This window comes from Lytechinus variegatus, chromosome 12 (assembly GCF_018143015.1).
Source record: "Lytechinus variegatus isolate NC3 chromosome 12, Lvar_3.0, whole genome shotgun sequence".
NCBI lineage: Eukaryota > Metazoa > Echinodermata > Echinoidea > Temnopleuroida > Toxopneustidae > Lytechinus > Lytechinus variegatus.
The window spans coordinates 222,318-248,646 of record NC_054751.1 but is presented as its reverse complement, the minus strand read 5'-3'; the positions used below and the strand labels follow the sequence as shown (position 1 = coordinate 248,646).

The window sequence follows — 26,329 nt, the reverse complement described above, 5'->3', positions numbered from 1 at the left end:
TTGTTGTGTTCGGCACCCCTGGGGCCAGCCGCCAATATCGCGATACTTTCAGAGATTTCCCCTTTTCTTATGGTATGGTATCCTTCGATGATCGAGAGTGTTAATATCATCAGGAAGAGTAGATTAAAAAAATATAATGCTCACTTCAAGGTGTCAGACCTATCCATCTATCTTCCTATCTCTCGATCCTCTTTGTTTACGTCTACTTTTTTAAAATGGTGTGGATTATAATTATTCAGCAAGCAGAATATAAGTTCCTCCATACTGTTAATATTTTTTTTCTTTTGGAACCATTTTCTGCTGACATGTGTGACTACATTGAAAAACAATATTTCAAACAATAAAGCCTCCATAATTAAAGTTTAATTTTTGTTTATAAAAGTTCAATTGTATATTGGACTTTCATCATATCTTACTGTACAGATAAAGTATGCTAATTATCAGGACTTTGCTTTTTGGTTTGACGCTAAAAAAAAATTAAATCTAAATATTATGTTACGCTATTCACACATATTTCACAAGTATTTATACTATACTTTTCAATTTTATTTGACAATGAATCAAAAGTTTGAAAATGAATATTCTGTATATTTATCAAAACTTAATATATTTTCACCAAGTTTGAGGAATGGCTCGGTATCAAACATCAGCAACTTTTTTCAAGCAACAACTAGAACAGATGGACCGAAACAAAAATAGAAGGAAAGTTAACAAAACTCAGATATTGACCTAGATACACCAACATATTGCAGAGTGAGACCTTAATTTTGAAAGAGTGTTTTGAGGTGGGATTGAATAAAGAAGGAGTAGGATGAAGATGCGGAATCTTCTTTTATTGCTTTCTTCTGCTCAATCCCGTCAGATCCTTGTAAAATTGCACTTTTGACATGTACTGGATTCATGAATAAACCAACATGTCAGGTCGTATACCTTCAAGTCTTTAGTCATGGTGAAATAATAAGTTGTTTTTTATTACCTTTGTCAAATTACTCTAAACTTCTGACTTGATGAAGTCTAAAAATGAATATCTTCTATTTGGAATGCATTTTTCGGCAAAACAGCATGGAATAAAGAATAATTGTTCATACATAAAAAAAGAATATTGTTCATATTTTATTTACAAGTATGTAAATGTCACAAATTATAAACATGATTATGTATATGCTCATTTGTATTCTTCCTTATAATTTATTTTTATTTTTTTTTACTATATTCATTTATGTTTTTGAGCATTATTAAAAGAGTATAATACTTATCAGAATTTTGTAATACTAGTACCATGTCTATTTTTAAAATTTGAATTCTCTTAAAAAAACTTTTTACCAATACATGCAGAATCCATATTTTTTATCCATATGAAAAATATAGCAAAAATCTCAAGTATATAACCTAAATGATGTATGAATATTGCTCATATAATTCCCAGTTTATTTTCATAAACATATGTGTGAATATATTTGCTACTATTTATTGCATATTGGAAATGAATCAGATGATAAAGAATCCAAATGACTTGCACCTGGTCATTTTACTGTGAAAACCCCCACTATTATCGACAGTGACCCAATCCTTTGTCATTAATTCCTATAAAATTTTAATCAATATAAAGATTAAATGCAACCAGACATTATGAATCATTGATATATCAGCACAATCACATCTTGTGTTTATACCCATCATGCATCAGTTCAGGTATTTTCCCTGTAATATGATTATGATCATCATTATGACACATTGGTATCGCCGATGAGTCATTGGGGTGACCTCCATTATCGTCACGGTAACCATGAACACCCTTTCATTAGGAGAGGAGATGCTCAAGTCTCCTTTCTCTTCTCGCTCAAAGTTGGAGTAAACACGCTCTATTTTTACATGGATTTCTGTATTGTTATCTATCCTCTTTGTCAATCTCACGATTATACGATGACAGGCTATTCACCAATTTAATGAGATAATTCAAGATGTTGAGTGGCTTACACAGAGGTTAATCCTATTAACATAAGGCATTGTTTATATGCATATCCATTTTACACATGTCTGTATGTCTAGTTGTGGTATTATATGCGATCATGTTTGAAATTTAACTGTGACAATGCATGAGGATGAGATAATATTTACATCATATGCATGCATGTACATATATATGCTGATGCTGCTAGTATCTAGACAAGTCATATAATGAGATTTTTCATGCAGGAATACAGGGTGTATAGAAGTTTCTGATTTGTTGGTGTTTACATTACAGGAAGATTTGGTCACTATTTACAAACCTTCCAAAATGTTCTCCATTTGTTTTCTGTTACGATGTACGATATCAGTATCAATATCTAATATCTTCAGCTCGCTAAACTATGGCTGCCTGGCCTGCGTTAATAAACCATAGATCTGTTAATATATAGTCATTTAATTCAACAACGTCCAAGCTTCTTTTGTGATGTTGCCTTCTCCATCTTATTACTTTTCTCATGTTTTTGTTGGTTCATAATGATGTATTAACAAGAACATTTTTTTATTGCATAATGTATTATAAAAAAAAATGAAAAACAATATATTTTGCATTGAGAATGTGTCTATTGTTGTAAGAAATGCCAAGTAATGATGATCATACTTAAAAGTAATCAGTATTATAATACAGAATTCAGGTTTGAATATAGATATTTGTTTAATATGAAGATTACCTCAAATATTTAGGCTACAAGTCTTTCTAGTTTTTACAAGATATCCCAAGGCAATAATGCATAATATCCCCCTGATGCGTTTCACTGTATGCACGGTGATGGTTGACCGTTAAATGTGTGAGTAATCGTAACCACAAATCTGATCCCGGCCCAATCAGGGACAGAAATTCAATTTATTTTCAATTTCTGGCCAGGGGTTGATGAGACTGTAGTCTAGGGTAGATGAGAAAGTATTTTATCTCCGTGTTTTTTCCTCTCGATCGTAGACTGATGAGATGTGTTGCTTCAGGGGTCAGCTGTTAGGTCTGGTTCAGTGTAAGATACCATACGGCCCTTAATTGCGATACATGCATGCGTTGGTTTTTAAAACTGGCCCCGGAGCTGGCTCCGTGCCTGTGTAAAAGTTGAAGTGGTGTCGAGATCAATACCTCTATTGGAGACGTTGATTCTGATATCTACAGAAAGGTCAAGTCAAGATAATGTTGAAAATGATGACTTTTAAAATCCCATTTTATGTTTTTGTTTTACCAAATGTTAATTCTGATGTAGACGGTGAAAACAAAATGGGATAGAAATTCTCCCTCCCTGTCCAATATGGGGCCAAGTGTCATGAATGCGAAAGGAATAATTCATGAAAACTGACAATTTCATGCAATGCATATACAGGCAGTACGGCAACCAATAGACCAATTCAAGGGGCACCTCTGTTACTACTGAACCTGAATGAAGTAAGAAAACTGACAAAATAACTGCTAAATTTGATTGAAAGAAAGATATCTTGTCTTGACATTCGTGTAGAAGCAATTTTACTTTCGATGTTTTTATTTGCCACCAGCATATGGTAGAAGAAAATAGAAATCTAATTTCCGCACAGAACTTGTAAACAGTATTCCTTATGAGAGAAAGGGAAGGGGGATTTTGCATGCGATGGAAAGCATATTAGAATGGGAAATACAAGTTGAATATAAGAGGATGAGATATGGGGGAAAACAAGGAAATGATGGTGTCCTTGAATGATTGAATCTTGAGAAAATTTCCTTTCCATTTCATACTAATTGACAGGAGTTTAGCTTCTTAGCCCAGAAATATCCCACCATACATGACAACTGTGCGAATAATTTGATCTATATGGGGGTGTTGTTCCGATATCTGTCCCTTTTTAGTTAGCGAAAGAAATAGTTTGTGTCACGTTTTGGACATTTCTAACTTTATTCTTTTATTGTTGATGACAGCAGTGGTTTTTTTCAGAGTTCAGTTCAGATTTTGGCAGAGGGCCATGGGAATATATATGGTAGTTATAGGGTATATTGACATTCAGGATAAATTATAAAAATGCATCTATATGGAGGGGACAAATAGAAATGAGAAACAGAATTTCTTTATGGTCAAGTGGATTGTTTTCAGGCATATGTGTACCTCTTTTAGGTACAGGCCAAAATGGAAATCTTGAAAATCATTAGATTTGCTTGTATTGACCAGTTTGATTTTGAATATTTGAGGATTTTTTAAGGATGTTAAGGTAAGCATCAAGTGATTAGAAAGATCATTTTCATAGATGTTTGACGTATGTAAAAAGCTTTGAAAAAGATATATCTCTAATAAAGTCATAGGAATGATGATAAAATATAGGGCACTTGAGACGTATATTTAGAGTTAACAGATTTATTATTGCCCAAGGTAGTAATCGCAGTCATTCCCCACTTACAATGTATGCACATCCTCCACCCCCCAGGGAGTGGAGAATGTCGCCATGTAAACATAGATATTTTCTTGAAAACTTTCAGTGATTTTTATGTGAGATTGTACATGAGTTTTATTCCTTTTTATTTGAAAATCTAAAAAAATCCTCCTGATCTTTTTGAGCAAGATGAAACCTATAGACATTTGATGGAGCATATGTTTTGTATTAGCCTATAGATACGTGTTTCACTCTTCTTCCTTTATAAATTTGTTTAGAAATGTTGTGCTTTCCAATTGGTTTTAGCAAGATTTAATCAGTGGATATTTTGTCATATGGACCCTCCTTTTGTGCCTCCTAGCAGTGAGTGTATAGAAGATAGGAGTGTGCATAAAACATGCTGTTCACCGAATCACAATGATATCGCTCGGCAAGAAGGCCATGCTGCATTGAATCTTCTTGAACAGTCTGCAGTAAGGCTTCTACATCTACATCTTCTTCTCTCCTTGTTCAGTTAAATAATTCAATTGATTTTTTAAAGGGATTGAGTGGATTGAACGAATGTGATTTTCTTGAAGCTATTGTCACGTGGGCGACAATATCTTGTATTTTGAATGTTGGGCAATTGATTAAGACTATTTAAGACTGGATGTTTTTAATTAACTAGTAGTTAACATAAAAAATTGTTATTTTTTAATTTTAATTGACTTCAGATGTTTAGAACCCTTCCTTGATAGTGATGATAATATATTGTTTGTTTGTTTGTTTTGTTTAGTTATTATCCAATTATTAAAAAACACATTACATAAAAATATATAACATAAATAATAACATAGATGGCATCAATTAAGATAAACAAAATGAATTGCAAATATGTTGAATAGATACAATAATCGAAAGGATTTCCCATTTTAGAGTCAAACATAATTACTCTGTTCTTCCAAGGGGTCCATAAAAAACATTAAAATAGTTTACATTGCAAGACAAAGGAAATTTGATATTGAAGAAATGAAAAAAACATTACATATATGTTGTTACAGAATTCTATAGTCAGCAACTTCATTAGAAATGAATACACTAATTCTGTTTTGTTTCGAAGTATAAAGTGCCATACAGAAGGCTGTTCTGAAATACTGAACATACAAACTTGTGTTAATAACCAAATCCTGGAATGGACAACATTGCTTCATGTTAATATCCTACTTCCATGATGATGCGGTCAACGGAATGGAAGTCCTCCCCTTCTCCCGAAGCCAACATCCATCTTAACAGACCCTCTAGGGATGGCATCCTATTTTTGGCACTTCCCCCTCCTCCTAGGGTCTAACCTTTCTATATCAAGGTCACCGGGATCCTTCCGACTTCCGACTTGCGATTTCTTTTGAAGATAACGCCCCTGCGAGACTAGATCCAGTGATTTTCCTAACTCCACTATGTGTTTTTGTTGTGTTGTGTCATGTTGCCTTATTATGTGAGCAAATACTCTGACCTGAATTTTTACAATCTGTTTTATTTTGTTTCCTTTTTCGTTGCCACTCCCCGACCATCTCCTTGTCACTTCTCCCCTTTCCCAACTCTCATTTCTTAAAAATATGGTTTCATTTCACCATATATCCAAGATAAATTCAAAGCTTGCTGATAAGTCATAACTTTCACATGATTGCTAAACAAGGCGAGATTCTGATAGAACCACTTTCTGGAGTACCCTTGGTCCTTCATTTTAATATCTATCCCTTTCGTCATCCTTGCTTTTCAACAGATAAAATATTGACTGATAATGCTACAAAATTATATTACTGGCATTCTTCATACAAACATTACCTTAATGTGCAATTTATCTCAAAGTTTGTTTCTTCTTGTTGAAATCCTCTTGGTTTTTTTTGTTTTGTTAATTGACAAAATGTTCTCCTTTGACTTGTCACATTGCTCTGTTTATTCACAAAGGAATCATGTTTATAATAATAAACATAAATTCTCAATCCAAAGTAATGTGCTTCTACAGGTGTGTTCATACTGAAGGCGAAGTGGAGTTACTCCTGAGTAACTCTGGAGAGAGTTGATACGCTTGTACTGCGGAACGACATTACACCCCCTTCCAAACTGGCAAGCTCCGCAGCGGTGTAGCTGCATTTGATTTCATGGTTTCTCCCTATGCGGAAATGAATGACGTTACGTGAACTGCGTTTGTAACCCTCTTCTTGAAGTGGGTTGAGTACTCCACTTTGAATCAGGATCGAAATAATCAAAATAATCAAAATAATCTCAGAATATTCATTTTAGCCTCCAAAGTGGAGTAATTCCTTCTTGACTCCGGAGTAACTCCACCTCTGCTGTCAGTATGAATGTGGTATACATGGTTGAGATTGAAGTGAATTGCGAATCAGTTGCAACTTTTTGTGAGACGGACCCTTCTGTCTCCTCACATGTTCATGTTTCTCATTCATATTATGATTCCTGGAGGAATCAATATCTTGCCTTCATCTTTTCTGCACCTTTTCCTCTCACGGTGCCACAAGGCTTGTTCTATTTATTTACACGCAGATCCAGGCCAGGAGTTTTCAGGGTGGGTGGGAGGGGGAGGTGGGGGGGGGGGGTGCACAGCGGGCAAAAATTGCCCTTGCATTCCCTTTTTATGTGAAAAATACCTCACCTTTTTCCTGTTCTAACCCTTATGTCAGCAATAGCATCCGGGGGAGGGGGGGAGGTGAGAACCTTTAAATCTGGTCAGGTGATTTTTGAAGAAGTTTATACCCCAGTTTTTATGACCTTTCAGTTTCGGAATCCTGGATCTGCCCCCGTTCACATGGCATGGGGGTGCAATTTTTCATGAATGTGGGCCAAACTATATAACCATTGTATCAGGCAGGCATGCATCGATTGCAATCGGCTTCAGGATAAAATGGATTATCAAAATGGGTCAACAGATGCATCATGGGAGAAAAAACAAAATACATGGCCCCAGTTTCAGATGAGAGTAATATTCTTGATTCCTACTTCTGTATCACTCCAATCTAATATATCACTCAATAATACTCAACAGATTAGCTACTGGATAAGTTATCTCTCCAGTTAATCTTATATATTGGATTAGAGTTAAGATATGTATTTGTTTACTGAGTTAGCTGGTGCTTGCATTTTGCAGCACGCTTTATGAAGACCCAGCCCTTCTCGTCACCTTCGCTCCATTCAGATCTTATTGGTTTGGGAAATAACTTGCATTATTAAATTATGTCCTGAAGCACTACTTAAACTGCACCTGCAAGGCTACTGTTGCGAGTCGAGTCGTACGCATTGCTCAATTTCAGAGAGGAAATGCATAATCTTCAAAATATTGATGGCCTAATCCTTCCAAATTATCTCAAATTGAGTGACATGATTTGAGCTTAGTGCAGTGGGTTTATACTATTTTTGCAGCAATATCTTTTGGGGCATAGCCTTTATTAATTTGCTCAGTGAAGTGTTAAAAGTGTGCTGTTCATTGGGTAATAATATCCTGCCTTATGGAAGTTCATAGACCTTTCAGGCTCAACGATCCAAAACAGTAAGAACGCAGTGTCCTTTGAAATTAATTAAGAGCATGTGCTCGAGATAATTTTTGATACACTTCATATGATTACTTGCTATTTTTTGTATTTTGTTCCATATGTGAAGTAGATTTGTCTGCATTGCCTGTTCAATTGAATGTTTTCTCCGAGTTGCCTTGAGTCCCGGGCCCCGTCTTACAAAGAGTTACGATTGATTTGATCAATCTCAAGTTCTGTATGGAAATCCATCCTTACCAAAATTTGCACAATCTCCTTAGTAAACAAAGAGAATCACACTGAAATTTCAAGAGAACAGTGAATGTATAAATACATCATATCTAGAAAATATTTTGAACAAATTTGCATTTTAGATGTTGACCTTGCTGGCCCTCCATAGTTGTGTTTGATCGGATCAATCGCAACTCTTTGTAAGACAGGGCCCAGATGTGTCACAGTCAAAAGTATTTGTTTAAAAAACATTCTATTATCCATTTGATATTTCGGGCAGCACTTCCCTTTTCTACCATTTTCAGTATTTACTCTCTGTCTTTGTCACCATTTTGTTTTGTTTGGAACTTTGTTCGATTTTTGCTGGTAAATATTGCAAAGTTATTTTTTTCCAGATGAGAACTGACTGTTAAATGTAGATGTGGTTAACTATGTTTACTTCCTCCTACCGATACAAATTACCCATTAACAAAGAAGATATTGTGTGAAATTTGTATGCTACAAGCTATTACTATACTGCACTAATTATTGGCAGGTGGATAAAAGGCTATTTTCAGCTTTTTAGGAAAGGAAAAAAAAACAGGTTGGGAGTTCCAAATGGATGCAGTAAGACTGTAGAATGGCAAAACCTATATCAAAATCTAATGTTTAAACTTATCCAGAAAGCATGTTATACCGAAATCTTGTTTCATTTTGAGGCACACCCCCCTGTGATGTAGTACATGTATTTCCTCCACAATTAACTTAATTGACCACTGGACAGGGATGACCCCTTAAGTCAATTCAGCATTTATTTCCAATTCGTTAAAAAAACCAAGGAGCTTAGAAGCTCCTTGAAAAAACAAGGCATGATTCTGTACAAAGAAAGAGAATAAAAATCAAAACATATCTTTGAAACATAAATAGATACAGACGAAAGTGATAAAGTATTATTGCCAAATCATTGAAACAATATAAAAATAAGACGAAAGATAAATGAATGGGAAACAGGAGTGCACTAAAAAGCCAGGAGTAGCAAATTAGGCTATGAGAATAAGATAATTTGGGAGTTTATGGGTTAAGCTGTAATATTGTATATTAATTACCCGAGTTATGAACCCCCACCCATGAATTATTTTAAATCCACTCAATCTTTGGCCCGTATTCTCCAAAGAGGTTTCCATTGTACCATGGTACCAAACCATGGACTATGCTGATTTCTGTTAATATCATGCTTCAGTAGGCACCCTTTGCCAAAACCATGCATTTGCAATTGGACTTTTCTTAATGTATGCGATGAAATAAATGTAATTTTGCTAAAAATATGCAGTCTATAGTTTTTTTTACCATGGTGCAATGGAGATCTCTTCCGACAATACGGGCCTTAAAGAGAAATGCCACTAGTTGCAGTAAACACTGATTTCATGAGAAAGTCTGTAAAACCAGGCTTAATTGTCAGTATATCATCGAGGATCTAGATCTGGTACAGTTACATAAACTGAACTTTGTGAAATCTTGTAATCTTTGCTGAAAAATGTTCACACTGAAGATCACCAACACAGATAGGCACACGTGGGACAGTGTATTATCATTGCTGGAATAAAGACTCAAAGGAAGTGACCAAATCCACGCTTATTTTGCTTATTTCTTCAGCAATTACACAATTTCTTCCAGAATCTTTTGGCACATATTTTTTATTCATACAAACAGACACTTGTGTGGTCATTATATTAAATTCTGTAAAAAGTCATTTTGAGATCGTAACCAGAGCTGGAATTTATCTTTAAAGCGGAGTATAGTGTTTTAGGACAACTTCCTCAGTGACTGACGAGTCCCCTTGAAAGAAAGAGTTTCTGCTTGGGCAACGTGTTCTCCATGGAGAATTGTCCTCCGAGGAACTCTTCTCTGCTGGTGATGTCCTCCAGGAATTGACCGCAGGGGAGTTGTCCTGCAATACAGGCTTACAAGCCTTCATCTTTATATATGAATGGTCGAGTTACCATCGAGCGTCGCCTGGGTGTTCTAATATTTATGGAGCGAGATCTAGAGCGGTATTGCTTTCTCTCAAACATTTTCATTTTATTTCCTGTTTGCTATCTGCAATCTTTATGGGCATCTTTCATACTAGATATAGTCTAGTGAACCTTCCTTTATGGATAGTTAGTCCATTTGACAATTTCTATAGAGTGTCAGTATTTCGTAATGGGATAGGTCAACTTTGAATTATGAATCATGCAGTTCTATCATCAACTCTGCGTCTTGCAAAGTAACGGTTGTATTTCTAATCTTCAATCCATTCCTATTCTATGGACTATTAAGAAAATCCATTGGAAAGCAATATTTTGGTTGTGTATCATTTTGGATATTGACTCCTGATCACATTAATACGTAAAACTTAGAGTGACATGTGAGTGCAACATGTGAAAATACATTGTCTCAAAGATGAGAGATTGTTGTATGGAAGGAAGATTATCGAGGTCAAAATTCAGTCAAAACATTAATGATTTGTATTTATATTTACTTTGACACTGTTTTTGATATCTATTCAATAAAATATTTTAAGATAAACAAACTCAGTCAAAACGTGTTTCTATCTTATGAAGATAGAGGTCAGAAGTTAATTTGAATTGTCAAATCAGTCAAAATATTAATGATTTTGTATTTACTTTGAAACTGTTGTGGTTGATATGTCTCTGATAAATATAGAAAGATTAAAAAGTCAGTCAAAACAATGATTTTTATATTTATTTACTTCGACACTGTTGTTGATACCTATTCAATAAAATGTATTTAAAGATAAACAAATTCAGTCAAAACATGTTTCTATCTTATGAAGATAGCTATGCAATCCAATATACATATATTATTTAGCATCTGTATTCATCAAGTATGAGTCTGCTGTCGGACATGAGGCAACCAAGAATTGAAACAAAGACAACCCATTCTCTTAGTTATATGCTCATAACATGTCCCTCAGTAAGGATGTAAAGCCATCGGACTGTTTGCTTCAAAGAGTACTAATCTAAATGCCATATGTAGAGATCGAAAGATGACAGAACCTTTATATTTGTACAAAGTAACCCTTGGATATTTTTTTACCACACAATGGCTTGATTAAATTTCCCCTGAACATTAGGCATTTAAGTTTTAAGATGTTAAATGAAACACTGAATTAATGAAATAATCATTAATTTTGGTATGCCATGAATGCATGTATGGGCAGTGGACTATCTACCCAATTCAATAGGCATTTGATGTAGTGCCTTGTCCTTTCAGTTACAAAGCACTACACACACACTACTCCATGTTTTGAGCCTCTTAAAGATGATTTAACACCTCAGAATGATCATTGCTTAGTTTCTGTGCTTCACAAAAATTATATGATCATTATTATCAAAGTTGTATAGTTATGATATCACTGTAATCCGTGCTTTGAAACAGACATAGGAAACAATGACATCTTGAACATTTCATAGAGGACCTTCTTCCCAGGATACAAATTCCTTTGACACATTATTTTGAAAATGCATTTTAATTGGTCATTCAAGGTTATTTCCCTAACTCAAGAAATGGTGCAGCTGTGAATATTGATCATTAAAGATAAATACCAGTTGGGGTGACGATTTCACAAAGATTTAAGTATGACTTAAGTCGCACTTAAATGCCGATGCGTACATGATATGCAACGCACAATCTTATTGATAGATACGCATTAGTGCGCGTCCTCATGACACGATCTGACCAATTCCGGTCAAGCCTTTCATACCGTACGCAACTCGGTATTTAAGTGCGACTCTAAGTCATACTTAAATCTTTGTGAAACACCCCCCCCAGTTGTGGTAACGATCTCAAAATGAGTTCCAACAGAATCAAATAAAATCACCAGCCAAGTTTGTGTGAATAAAAGATATGTGCTAAATGGCTGTTGGGAGAAAACACACAATTTCTGAGAAATTGGAAAAATAAAGCATGGAATTCCATCAAATATCAGGTATTTTTCCAAGCAATATTAATCCACTGTCCAACATATTGTTTTCTGTGTTAGGGATCATCAGAATTATTGTTTATGAGTTAAAGTTTCATGATTTTACAAAGATAAGTGTACATGAATGGACCAGATCTAGATATATGATAATATGGTGACAATAAGCTCTGATTTAAAAGAATTTCTTATGAAATATTTTTTTGCTGCAACTACTGTATTTTACCTTTAAACTAAAGCAAAAATGAGAAAAGAAACCGAACCCAAACTACGGACCCGTATTTGCCCACCCACTACTCATCGTGTATGCACAGTGATTCATCTTTACAGAAGCTAGCTTGCAAGAAATTGCTCGATCAATGTTGCTCTTTTTCAGAGCGGTCTGTCTATAGACTCAATACGCATAGGTGTCTAATAATGGAATATCTATCATTATTAATTTGCAGGTCCACAGATAACAATGATGCTAGTATGCTAGCTAATGTTATACTATATTCAATTCAATTCTTTTATTTCATTTCCATTCAAAACATAATACAAAGTAATATAAAACAATACAAATCAAGTACAATTTTACAGAAGGGCATTCTTACTTCGTAAAACAGACAAAAAAAAACAGTATAATATAAAAATGTTATGGAAAGGAGTGAAAAGGGCAGAGGAATGACAGCATTTTCACACCCAGGATTTTATTGTTGTGATTTTTTAACAAAATCATTTATGAAGAGTAATTTCTTATTCACTGATGATATTTTTTAGTTTTAAATATTGATGTGGATTTTAAGTATTGGTGTGATTCTAGTTACAAAAAAGTGGTTAAAAAATGTTGATGTAATGGTAGAAAATGTTGATGATGTACATAAAATAGTAAACAGCGTTGAGTACGCATAACATATGGTAAAAATCTTGATCTACAACCATTCAGCCAAAAACATTACCCACTGTTAGTAAAACTTCTAAGAGCTGGTCAAACCTCTTGGAATTGGTTCACGTGTTCCAAATGTTTATTCAAATCTCCTCAAACTTGGCATTTAAAGGGTTAAAGTATTGTCCCTTCCCGCCAGTCTTCCTCATCGCCCTTATTTTTAGCTCCCTGGTAAATTGAACCTTTCCAGAGGACAGTTAGAGGAGGAGGGATGTGCAAATGGCAATGTAGTTCAAGCTGAAAATTGGATTCCATGCTGCATTTCAGATGAATCATGTTTAGAGGTGTGAAGGAAATATGTCAGGTGAACGGGGGAGATCATTAACCCTTTGGTGACCGAATTCTGTAGTTCGTATAGGCCTATTTTGATCTCGGGTATAAAGTTGTGGTCGTACTAAGGACAGCCATTGTATTAAGAAAGCTCAAGAAGTATAGATTCACTTTGACAGCACATTTGGGGCTTATTTCTTTCATATCTGTTTTGGAATGGTAAATAAAATTGTTGTCTTCACCATTAGAGCTTGAAAAATGAACACCATAATGTTTTAAGCGGACAATTTTAACGAACTTTTTTTTCTTATTACATTTTCAGCTTCCCATAATCCTAGCATCATTAAAATAGAAAAATGAAGTTGGAATAATCTTAATTTCGTCATGCCATGATATAAAATTCAGTTGATGCACTGGATTGCATGGAGAATGATTTCAAGATGAGATACCGGTAACTTGGCAAAGGTTGAAATAGGAAATTTCTTTTGGAGGAAGGATAGTTGTAATCATAGAATGTCAACAAAATGTTCTAGTTATTGCAATCATATTTGACACATGACAAAATCAGAAGCAGAGAGATTGGGAGAGGGAGGGGGAAGCGAGAGGAGGGGGGGGGGGGGGTAAAGACTCTAGGTTCATGTTGGAGAATTTAATCCCCTTTAATTTATATTTTCCAATTTGAATTTTCCCTATCCCCCCCTGCTGCATACTCAATCTTGGGGAGGGGGAGGGTGGGAACAGAAATACCGCTCAATACATTCCTGTGGTTGGTCAGTGTATAGAAATTGACAGATAACACTCATTTTGCCAAATTCCCCCTTCATTTTGGGCTATTTCAACTGTGTCATTTTGATTGAATATGAAATAACCTTGTATTAATTTTGCAGCTGTTTTGCATGAGAGAAAAGGCTTTGGATTGTTTTAGTTGTACAATCTGATTGTTGCCTTTTTCTATTGCAATTAGCTTTTCTAACTTACAGAATTTTTGTTGGATGCTTATGTATGCAGGAAGGTTTCTATATGATTGTAATCTTTCATTCATTATTTTGGTAGATCTATACTTGTATTTGATGCAATGAAATTAACATTAACCAGTCCTCTACTTTCCTCTTGTCTTTTTGTTCAATGCAGACGGTTCGAGAGATAAAAGAGCTGAAGAGGAAAAGTCAAATGGTTTTTGCACAGAATGGAATCGACTTCTCTCAAATCGTCGACATCAACCTCGATGAAGATCCGGGGGACACGTCGCTGGAAGACGAGGTACAGGAATCCCCTCATGCCAAGGAATATCAAGCTCAAATTGAAGGTCAGTCTTTCAAAATAGCTAATTTGCCTGTATTACAGGCATTAGAGTGAGTGAAATTTGGGTATGTAATAACCACACAAGTGAGTAAAAAAGGAAAGATTTCCATCATTGCAGAGTTCAATGCAAAACAGTCACAGGGAACAAAAAACATTGGTTTCAATATTTCAGTAAAAGAGGAGGCATGGAAGATGGCAGATTGTTGGGAAAAGTTGATTCTCCCTAAGAAAAGCAAAAGTTTGTCTAAAAATCTGACAAGCATACAAATGTAAACTTAAAAAAAGCAATATCTGGGCCCCGTCTTACCAAGAGTTACGATTGATCCAATCAATCATAAGTCTATGGAAATCCATCAGTGTCATAATGTTTTTTACAGGAAATTTGGACATTGTCTTTTGTAAACAAAGAGAAGCACAGCGAATTTTCAAGAAAACATTGAATGCATGAATGTAATAATAATATAGGATATTTATATTGCGCACATATCCACCTTGTTAGGTGCTCAGGGCGCTCCTATATTACCCGGCTATGCTAGGCGTTCATAGCGCACACAGCTTTTTTTAAGGAATTACTTCCTACCTGTACCCATTTACCTCACCTGGGTTGAGTGCAGCACATTGTGGATCAGTTTCTTGCTGACGGAAATTATGCCGTGGCTGGGATTTGAACCCACGACCCTCTGTTTCAAAGTCCGAAGACTAATCCACTGGGCCACAACGCTCCACATATACGTCATAGTTAGAAAATATTTTGAACAAATATGCATAATACATGTTGATGTTGCTGGCCGTCTATAGTTGCGATCGAGCAGATCAATCGTAACTCTTTGTAAGATGGAGCCTGTACTCCCATTAAAATGGGTGGCACAATTCGCAGTTTTAGTCCAAATGGTTGGCTCTTCCCCCTCTGCTCAACCCCCCCCCAAAAAAAAAAAAACACACACAAAAACTGCAATGGATTGGTATGTACAGGTGATCCTTACAGAAAATTGGCTGGAAGATATGAATATCAATGAAATCTTCCATATTTTTTCAGAAAATGAATTAATTCGTACGTCCATCATAGATGATATTGAATATACATTATATATTTTTTTAATATTTCAACCAAATGATTCTGATACATGACATATAAATGAGAGGCTCATCTAAAGAAATAACAAGGGGTATCCTCACAACAGTATGTCTTCATCAACAGACTTCATTCTCCTATTAAGAACATAGATTCAAAGAACACAACAAATTTTTCAAAATCTTATCCGCTTTATATCATATTTACAAAAGTACACACCAACATCTTTCAAGGTTCCTCCTCCTTAATGCACTTTGTTTGTGTGTCTATATTGTGTGCATAAGAGAGGGAAACTGTAACGATATAAGACAGAAGGACGAGAGCGTTACAATGACAGCCATTAGAAAGTGGTCCTTAGCAGAGCTCATTCCAATAATGGATGATGTCTTCTTGGATGCCAGGAGGCACTTTTCTGGGGGAGCTTCTTTTCGCAACGAATCCATCTTCCCCGTGTCAATCTCGGTTCCAATTTAGCTTGGGGTTTGGTGGAGTATTGATGAGAATAGTTTTATACTCTTATTTTGATTGCTTTGGGGGAATATGAAGATGTAGGCCATACTTTGTTACGAAATGTGCAGTGTCCTGATTGAGCAAAATAAAACTGGGTGTGGGTAATGTGTGAGTCCATGGATATAGATTTAAGATTTTAGACTAATACTACAAGGAATAAATTGACCTATAATTGTATTTCTATAGAGAAACTAAAATGTTTTTGAGAGGAAAAGTAATTGTTTTGCTACTTGGTAACATAATTATTGTGGTATAAATGTATTGAGTTGTTAATTAGCATGTTATCATTCAAGTGGGTCTATATTACTAGACTACACTAGCATTATGGGTCAGGATACTGGCCAGGTATGAGTACTTGAGGACTCGAGATGGCGCTATTAGTTCATAGCTGCTTTAAGAGTAAATAAAAAATGATATGAAACAACAACAAAAAGGGCAGTATTGAACTCATGTGATACTATAGGTAATCAACTATGTGGGAGAATAATAGCAATATCAATAATAATAGTAATAGAAGAAATAGTTATAATAAAATAGTAATAGCAATATCAACAGTAAAAGTAACAGTTACAGTAACAATAATAGTAATAGCTATAGAAAAAGTAGTAGTAATTCTAATTGTATGCCTAGTAATAATAGTAATAGCAATAGTAATAGCAAAAAATAGTAGTAGCAATAGTAGTAGTAATCCTAATAGCAATGGTAATAGCAATAGTAATTGTAAAGTAATAGTAACAGTAATAGTAGCAGTAACAATAACTAATAGTAATAGTAAAAAAATAGTAATAGTGGAGCATGACAAATGGGTCTTGACAAAGTCTTCTCTTGTCACAAAAAAATATTTTCTACTGTCATTTGATGTGCAGGAATGTTGAAGCAATATCCATTTATTGGTGCTTTTAAGAGCATCAATATCTCTCTCCATGCAGTATGAAGATGGGAGAGGCAGGCTCATATTCAGAGATTAACGTCTGCTGCTGCTCGGCTGGAATTAAAGTAACGGGGTTACTTTTTTAAGGTTATGATGAGTAGTGTTAGCTAAAGGATATATGACATGATAGTGATAAACAATGGTCTCATATTCTTTAAATTCCATGAAAATAGCCATGCGGGACATCATAAGGTATTGCATTATGTTATCTGCTTTTTAGCAAAGTAATTCATATTATCATATTAAAATTTATCAACTGTCAGAGTCTAGTCTAGCTACACAATGCTTTGATAGTTTCTGTGCATAGCTATCTGCATAGAATGTGCATGAGGATTGCACTGACAAAAAAAAATCTCACTTAGGCACGAGACTGAAGTGTATTGCTTATGGCTACTGTATTTCAAATCCTGTATTTTTTGTTGCCATCATGGCCGTACACAGATTTTTTTTCCTGGGGGCAAGACACGTTGTTTTGAAGGAAAACTAAAGCGAGGAAGCGAAAATGACTGATCTTTTCATGGGGGCGCTTTGCCTTTTTTAATGTGATATTGAAAGATTTTGTGCACACTTTCTGTGAATTTGGTGAGAATTGCTAGTAAAAAATGTAAGTTTTCAAAATTTCTGAAAGGGGGTGGGGGGATGGCAACTGATCCAATACAAAGGACTCTGGTGGAGACTTTGGTATGAACGTATATACAGGTTTATTATACAGGCCAGTTAGGCAGGTCAATCAACAGGCATGGTATCCATGTTGCGGGAGGTGTATGGAGTGCTTAGATATCCATACTGATATCGTAACATCCCCCTTCTTCTGATAAGATTGAGAATTTCAAATTTCAATGATATTGTTTTCAAACAATACTTTTGGTAGTCTGCAAATTTTGGTAATTTGGCTTGGTTATGATTTATCAGATATAATATAGAAATTGTTTGGTTTGTGAGAATAATACCAATTTGTGATAAACTGTATGCATCTTCAATTTTACATAACTTTAACCTTGTGCAAAACTGAAAATAATTTGGATAACCGGATTGATCCTGAAATCAATATTTCCAAACAATAATTTTTGGTTATAGTGTCTTTTGATAATTTCGTCAACACTATCTTGACATACCAAAAATAATGTACAATGATTATACATGCACATAATAAACTTAAAACTACACTAATGTCTTCAGTGTTGTCTTCTTTCTTCTCTTTCTCTTCTTTGTTTGAGAGTTTAAAGTGTTCATAATGTTCAATCTTCAAACATGAATCTCTCTGGTTTGCGAATAGTGCGTCCAGATCTCGTGGTTTGTGAGTGTGTCTGTTGAGATTGATTAGAGTTAGACATTGGTGTTCGTTGGACGTTGTCTTCCTCTGGTTGAGTTTCTGTGGAGTGGTCTTCGTCGAACCTCACACGCTTTGGAGTTGGGTTGGTGGATGGAATTTCCCTCAAGTGAGATCTATTTCTCCTCAATATTCCTCCATTCGGCGTTGAAACTTCATAGGATCGAGGTTCTTCACAGATTTTGGATACTTTGGCTGGTATCCAAGTGTTGTCTCTTGGATGCAGAACTCTCACTGGCTGTCCTACATGCAGTGGTGGCAGATCAGAACTTGCATGTCGATCATGCACTTCCTTCATTTTGTCTTGCCTATTCAAGAGAAACTCGGTAGCAGCAGAATCTCTCGAAAGATAGTGACTTGGCAATGTGGTTCGGATGGGTCTTCCAAACAACATCTCTGCTGGTGATCTCAAGTTATTGTCAACTGGTGTTGCTCTCAGGTGCATCATGGCTAGTTGACTGTCTTGGCTAGTTTGAGAACACTTTGTCAACAGATTCTTGATTGTACGAACCATTCTCTCAGCTAATCCGTTGGATCTTGGATAGTGCGGTGAAGAAGTGATGTGCTTGATATTCCACTTCTTGCACATGTCTTGGAATGGTTTCCCGACAAATTGTGGACCGTTGTCGGACACAATCTCTTCTGGTGGACCAAACAGACTGAAGATTCCCGTCATCTGTCTTGCTAGAGCTGCACTGGATGTGTCGGTTAGCTTAGCAATGATCGGATACTTGGAATAGTAATCAGTAACAAGTAGATACTCTTGTCTATTGAGCATGAACAAGTCAGTTCCCAGTCTGGTCCATGGTGCTGGTGGTACATCATGGGGATGCAGTGGCTCTTTCTGCTGTCTTGCTTGGTGTTTCTGGCATGTTTCACACTGCTTTATCAACTGATCAATGTCCTTGTTGATGTTTGGCCAGAACACTGTCTCACGAGCAAGTCGCCTCGTGCTTTCGATTCCCATGTGTCCTAGATGAAGCTGTCTAAGGATGTCATTCCTTAGTGTCTTCGGTATGATGACTTGACTTCCCTTGAAGAGTACTCCGTGTGATACTCCAATTTCATCTCTGTAAGACCAAAATTGACGAAGGGATGTCGGCAATTCTTGGATGGTCTCAGGCCATCCCTGAGTGACTATTTGCCATAGTGATCTGAGAACAGGATCATTAGCTGTTTCTCTCTGAAGCTCTGTTCTCTTGTGTTGTCCGAAGTATATCAAGTCAATCTGGTGCGAATCTTCGGCTTCAGAGCAGATGGATTCCACTCTGACATCTAGCGGAACATCGCGTGCTTCCTTGGGATTAGGAAGTCGGCTCAAGGTATCGGAAAGAATCATGTCTTTTCCTGGTCGATACTTGACTTGAAATCGGTATCCTTGGACTTTGATAAGCAATCTCTGTAGACGTGGTGGTGCACTTCTAAGAGGTTTCTTCCATATAATCTCCAATGGTCTGTGATCTGTTATGACGGTGAATTCCTTCCCGAACAGATATGTATGGAAGCGGTTTATACCAAACACTAGGGCTAAGGTTTCCCTCTCTATGTTGGAATAGTTGGACTGTGCAGAGGAAAGACTTTTGGATGCAAATGCAACTGGTTTGCCTTGCTGGAGCAGGCATGCTCCTAGCCCTTTCATCGATGCATCTACCTCAAGAGTTGTCTCTTTCTTTGGGTCATAGAATTGTAGACATGCACCTGATGATACTGCACTTTTCAGGCTGTTCAAGGAATGTTCATGATCATCGTCCCAGATGAATGGTACTTCCTTGTGTAGAAGTTCTCGAAGTGGCGCTGACTTCTCTGAGAAGTTAGGAATGTATGCTGCTAGGTATGTGAATAATCCTAAGCATCTCTGAACATCTTCTTTGTCCTTGGGTGATGGCATCGAGGTGATAGCTTCTACCTTGCTCGGATCTGGGTAGATACCTGATCTAGTGTACTTGGAACCAAAGAAGTTGATGGCTTCCTTCTTGATAGTACATTTGGAGCTGTTGAACACTAAGCCTTCTTGCTTTGCCGTCTCCATGAGTAGGTAGAGATTCCTATCGTGTTCCTCCTCCGTTCTTCCTACGATCGCTATGTCATCTGCGATGCATATGCAGCCTGGCACATTTTGGACAATCCTATCCATATGCTGCTGGAAGATATCCTGACTAGTACATAACCCAAATGGTAGTCTTTGGAAGCAGTACCTTCCAAATGGTGTACGGAATGTGGTGAGATCCTGGCACTCCTCTGCTAGGTGAACCGACCAGTAACCAGCCTTCGCGTCTAACTTAGAGAAGTACTGAGCTCCTGCGAAGACAGGTTGGACCTCTTCCAAGGTTGGTACCTTGTGCGGGCATCTCTTCAAGGCATCATTTAACCTCCTGGGGTCAAGACAAATCCTGATGGATCCATCTTTCTTCACAACAGTGGTCATGGAGCTGCACCAATCGGTGTGGTACTCAATTTTTCTGATGACTCCTTGCTGCTCCATATTGTCCAGTTCCGCCTTGATTTTGTCTTTCAAGTGTACGCTGCACTTGCGGGGTGCGTCTATGGTAGGTTTAGCATCATCCTTGACATGAAGCATTGCCTTCCCTCGGAAACTGCCAATAGCGTCAAACTGATTTGGATATGCTTGTTTGAGATCCCTTACACTTGTGATAGGTGTTTGTTTAGGTTTAGGATTGGTTGTAGGTGTTCCGTTGTGCATTGTGTGAATTGTGATAATTCCAAGGTCAGTGCAACCTAACAACCCTAGGATCGCTGGACCCTTGACATCTGCTACATAGAATGTATGTGTTGACCATTTTGTACTCTTGTATCTACACTTTATGTCTAGTGTACCCTTACATGGAATTTGTGTCTCTCCGTAAGCTATAAGTTTTATTGTTGTTTGTTTCACTACTGATTCCCACTTTGGACCGTAAATTGCCTTGGCGGTACGTACGGTGATAGTGTTAGCACTTGCCCCCGAGTCCACTTTTAGGTAAAGCTTATGTTGACCTACTCTCTGTGGGCATATTATGTCAATGTTAGCAAATGCTACAGTACCTTCTGGATTTACAACTGTGTGTGGTCCATTGGTGTGTATGGTGTCGAATTGTGCTACGTTGAATGGACTATCTGTAGATTGATAATGATCATGATCTGTGGTAGTATCATGTGTTATGTCCATTTCGCTTATTGGTTTACTCTTTCGACTTTTCGACTTTGATCGTGATTTGTTTTGTCTTGGTTTACGATCATCAGATACCGTGTCGGATCTTCGGTCATCTGATCTACGATTCTGTTTACGACTACGATCATTTTTCGATTTACGACAGAATTTGGCCCAATGGCCCTTGGTGCCACAGGCACGGCACTCATCGTCATACGCAGGGCACTGACGAGGTTTGTGGAAACGTCCGCAGTTACCACACGCTTTCCGTCCCTGGTTACGCTTGAACGAATCAATATTCTGTTTAGGGTCTAGTGTCTCAAGACATTGTCGGCTCGCAGCGACTGCCTCGTATTTACGACCTTCTACCAAAATTTGTTCGACCTTGTAACCTTTCGGTTGATCTAGCAATGACTTTTGGAATTCGAGACTTGGAGTTGACGCAATCACTAGCTCCATGATTCGCTCATTTAACTCAGCTTCCTCGAAATCGCAATTTTTGGCTTTGTCCCTACACCTGGTAACGAATTCATCGATCGTTTCATCTGGTTTCTGCCTGTACCGCATTAGCTCTAAGCGGTGTATGCGAAAATTGATATTGACCTTTAACTGTGCCTCTAGTAGTCTCCATAGCTCTTGCGGTTTTTCTTTATCGGTCTCTGATAGCCCCGATGCATTGATTCGACGCAAGCCTTCATTGCCTACAGCAATCTTGATTTTTATAGCCACTTTTCTCTGATCAGTTATGTCTTGGTCTGCTAGAATCAGCTCCATTCTTTTTCTGAAAAGCTGGAACTCTTCTGGTAGGTCTGTTGCCTCCCAGTTCATTTCTGGATATTTCCACTACTCATTGTGTATGTTCGCTGTACGTATTAGGTATTTAAATGAATGAGTGTAGATATTAATGTCTGATTATATCCACGTGTGAACGCTCCTTACAGTCACAGGTCGACTGGTGATGATACCTGTAACGCACTCACAGCCCTGTGTGAATGTCATTAGGTGTTTCATGCAGTGAAAATGCTGGTCACTCCCACTCACTTCTCACACTCCAGATTTACAATTAATATTAGGAAAATATTAATTCATTGTTCACACTCTAGTCCAGAAAATTAAGTAATTTAGGTTTTATCAACTTTTAGTGTATGTTGATCTTATGATGCAGACCTCTGTGCCAGTGATTGAACACAGTTATAACTTATTCAGGCTAAATTTGATTGTTTACAGTTACCGTTAGCATCTCGCTCCTTCTCACAACACTGTGATTTGCTGTGACAGTGCATTGGGTATGCACAGTACGGTACGGTACAGTAGCGATGCGATAGCCGGGGCGAGCGGGCGGCGACTCGCGGGCGCCCGTTGGGTTAGTAGGTTATGAAGCATGCGAATTTCGGTAAAAAGACATGCAGTTTACTTCCCAACACTTCAGTAGCTGGTTACTTGATCCTTGTCATTTCAAAGGCGATCACTGGTTTCAGCTGCCACCATGATCCAATACAAAGGACTCTGGTGGAGACTTTGGTATGAACGTATATACAGGTTTATTATACAGGCCAGCTAGGCAGGTCAATCAACAGGCATGGTATCCATGTTGCGGGAGGTGTATGGAGTGCTTAGATATCCATACTGATATCGTAACAGCAACTGCCCCACTGCCCCATGTTGACTGAACATTCACGAAGCAGATATTACAGTTAAGGCCCTATAAAGTTGCATACACATGATTCTAGTCCTTGGATCATCTTTGGGGGGGAGAGGGCAAGGGATCTCTGCCTCACGCCCCAATTTAAGGGGGTCAACTTTGCAACAAACATGTTATGAAGGTGTGAAATAAGCGTAAGAAGTTGGAAAGGGCACATTAATTTCCTTGCCCTGGCCCTCGCATCAGAATTTGAGAGGGGCACCTTTTCAGTGCCAACCCCAGATAAAGTGATACAAGAAAAGTGAGGAGTTACATGTAGATAATCAATTCCATTCAGTGACTTTGATAGCTAAGGTCAATGTGTTTTTCTTTCTTGCTTTTTTTTTGGTGGATTCACAAATATCATGACCTTTGCAATGCTGTCTCGTGAGTTCTGGTTTTGGGTGACATGTAATAGGCATGGAAACTATTTTGATCAAGTAATTAGTTTGGGGTTAGTCATGGTATTTTTTTTCTAATTTGAGTCCCCTGTCTTTTTCATATTCTGATGTATCCTTATTATTCGGAAGAATCTTTTATTATCTGAGGTAAGGTTTATTTTTTATTTTGTCAAAAGTGAAGACCTTTTCAATGCTAGGTACCTCTGAGATTCTGGATGAAAGCTTTTTTGGGCAAGTAATAATTTTAGGACTTTTGGGATTTTTTTCTTCAACTCTCGATCTCTTGTCTCCTTACTGTCCTTAGAGTTGTAGAGTGGGCGGGGGAAGAGATTCTAGGTTATTCTTTGCAAATATCGAGACCTTTAACGGATGCTGCCTACGAGATTCTGGTTTGAGTGCTATGTTATTAGCATGGAGACTGCTGTTAGCAAGTAATGGCCTCCCAGCCAAATAAATCGTTGCTGAATCTGTCGCTTGTCTTTTACTGTTGTCTTCATCTAATTCACATAGATATGATGGAGGTCTTGAGCCCCGGGTACTTGTGGGATATTTACAGTGTGTCGTTGCATAGAATCTAATCCAATATATTGCAATGTTGTAATCTTTTTGTATGAATGATAGAAAAAGGTCCTTTGAGTAAAATAGAAACTGTAGTATGATGCTTCCATCATAATTATAAAACCCTGATTAATTTAGATTTTAGATGAAGGAGGGGTTTGAAAATAGGCAGCAAATTTGAATTAACTTGAAAAGGTTTTTTTTTTATTCTGTGGAAAGTAAGATAAAAAAAAAAACAATGTCAATTTTTATTTCTGATGTTCTTGATTGTGGGGAAGCTGTTATGTATTTTAAAGACACGTTTTTGAAAATTCCATTCCACACCATTATATTTCATGTTAAGTATCAAAAGGGCAATCTAGTTTGCTATGCAAATATTATTCATACTTTTTACAGAAAAGGTCACACATAGCAGCAAGAAATGTTTTCAAACTGGAATCCTATTATGTTTTTGTTCATTTAGGTTATATACATTGAATTCCAGGATAGCTGATCCTCAAAAGAGGAACATCTATTTATTTGATTTCCAATTTACCATGTTATTCAAATTTATGAATGTTCACTTTCTTGGGACTGAGTAGTGAGGTTAAGATTATCCTGTTGTCATGAATGAACTAGAATAGTTAGGATCCAGTTTCCAACAAGACCTATTTTTTGTAAAAGCCTCTGGCAAGTATTCAGATCCTCAAGAACAACCTTTGCACGAAAGAATCACTCAAACATTTAAGCAAAAAAGACAAGTACATAATAATATTAGTTAATCTGTTATAAATGAAAGATGAATGAACAAGAATAATTACTTGTTGCTACGTCAGACAGTCCTCTGATATGCTTTAGGGCTTGTAAATAACCTTTTATTACAAAAAGTACGATGAATTGTTACCATTCTGAAAGTGATTGAAATTTATGGATGTGCCTTTTCTATGAACCTAGTAATAAAAACCTTTGTTGTAAAAGTATGCATAAAATTTGAATATTTTAGCAAACTGTTCATTTTGATGACACATTTTCATGAGTTCTTTTTCGATCCGTTTTCAAAATGTATTTTTTATCTGTAGTGCTGAAGGATGAACTGTTCAATGCAAAGAAGGATATAGGTTATGCGATAGAAGAGAGAGACATCGCTCAAGAGAATCTTGCTGCCGCTTATAGCCAGATAGCACAACTCAAAGAGCAGGTGAGAAGATTTATTAATTCATTCATTTTAAGTCAAAGGAACTTCTTGCTGGGCAGCGACTTAACCACCAGGCTATTAGCAGTAGATGACAGGTTCGAATCCCACTGGTTCCAATTTTTTCTGACTTATGATTTTCATTACAGATCAAGCATGCGATCCTGAAAATTTGTTTACAAATGATAATTTCTCCTGTGATAGCTAGCCTCCGTCTTTATTTACTATCAAAGGAACTTGCTGGCCATATAAAGGTTTTGGGAACCACTTGTCATTGATGTGTATGTTTGCATTTGTTTGCAAAGTGAATGGAGCTGGGAATAGGGAACCGATGAGAATGACTGAATGAAGTGCTGCTGTACAAAGTTAACATTGGTCCAGGACAGTGGTTCCCATCATTTTCACAATAATGCCACTTGCTTAAATCATCCATTCATGAGAACCAGAATGAGAATTGCACTAGTCTGTAATGGCAATGGCTTGGTGTGAGGGTTGGTAGAAGCTTAAATTGTCTTTTCACATTGTTCCAGGGATCCACAGTAATCAACATTCCGTCCCTGAGATGTTAATAATACATGTACACTGTATATCTAACTCAAAATGTAAAAAAAAAATGAGGACAGCCAAGGAAAAGCTGTACTGTAAAAATGTAGCAATGATGGCAAACTCATATATTCTGCAAACAATTTCCTAATTCTTAAGGAGAACTCTTTTTGTAGGCAAAGAAGGTTGCAATTTCACTGTAAAATCAAGGTTTTTTTTCCAAGATGTCCTAGGAAAATGAAATAATGATTATTATTTATAATGTCAGATGAAACTGGAGAATGTCTCGCATGAGAAAACCAAGAAGGCCTTACAAGAAAGGGATAATATCATTAATCAACTCAAAAGAGGTCAGTATTATTCATTTGATTGTTATTTCATACTTTCTTCCATAACATTTCTTCTTGTAGCACCTTCA

At 36.8% G+C, this 26,329-nt stretch overlaps 1 protein-coding gene across 2 annotated transcripts in view; it reads left to right on the top strand.

Annotated features, from left to right (window-relative positions):
• LOC121424786 (shootin-1-like) overlaps positions 1–26,329 on the top strand; it is a 46,295-nt gene that overhangs the window by 7,220 nt on the left and 12,746 nt on the right. For both annotated transcript variants that reach the window (XM_041620561.1, XM_041620562.1), the window contains exons 2-4: positions 14,396–14,570; positions 25,256–25,374; positions 26,180–26,261. In XM_041620561.1, coding sequence (XP_041476495.1) covers positions 14,396–14,570; positions 25,256–25,374; positions 26,180–26,261 — 376 coding nt within the window. The remainder of the gene's footprint in view (positions 1–14,395; positions 14,571–25,255; positions 25,375–26,179; positions 26,262–26,329) is intronic.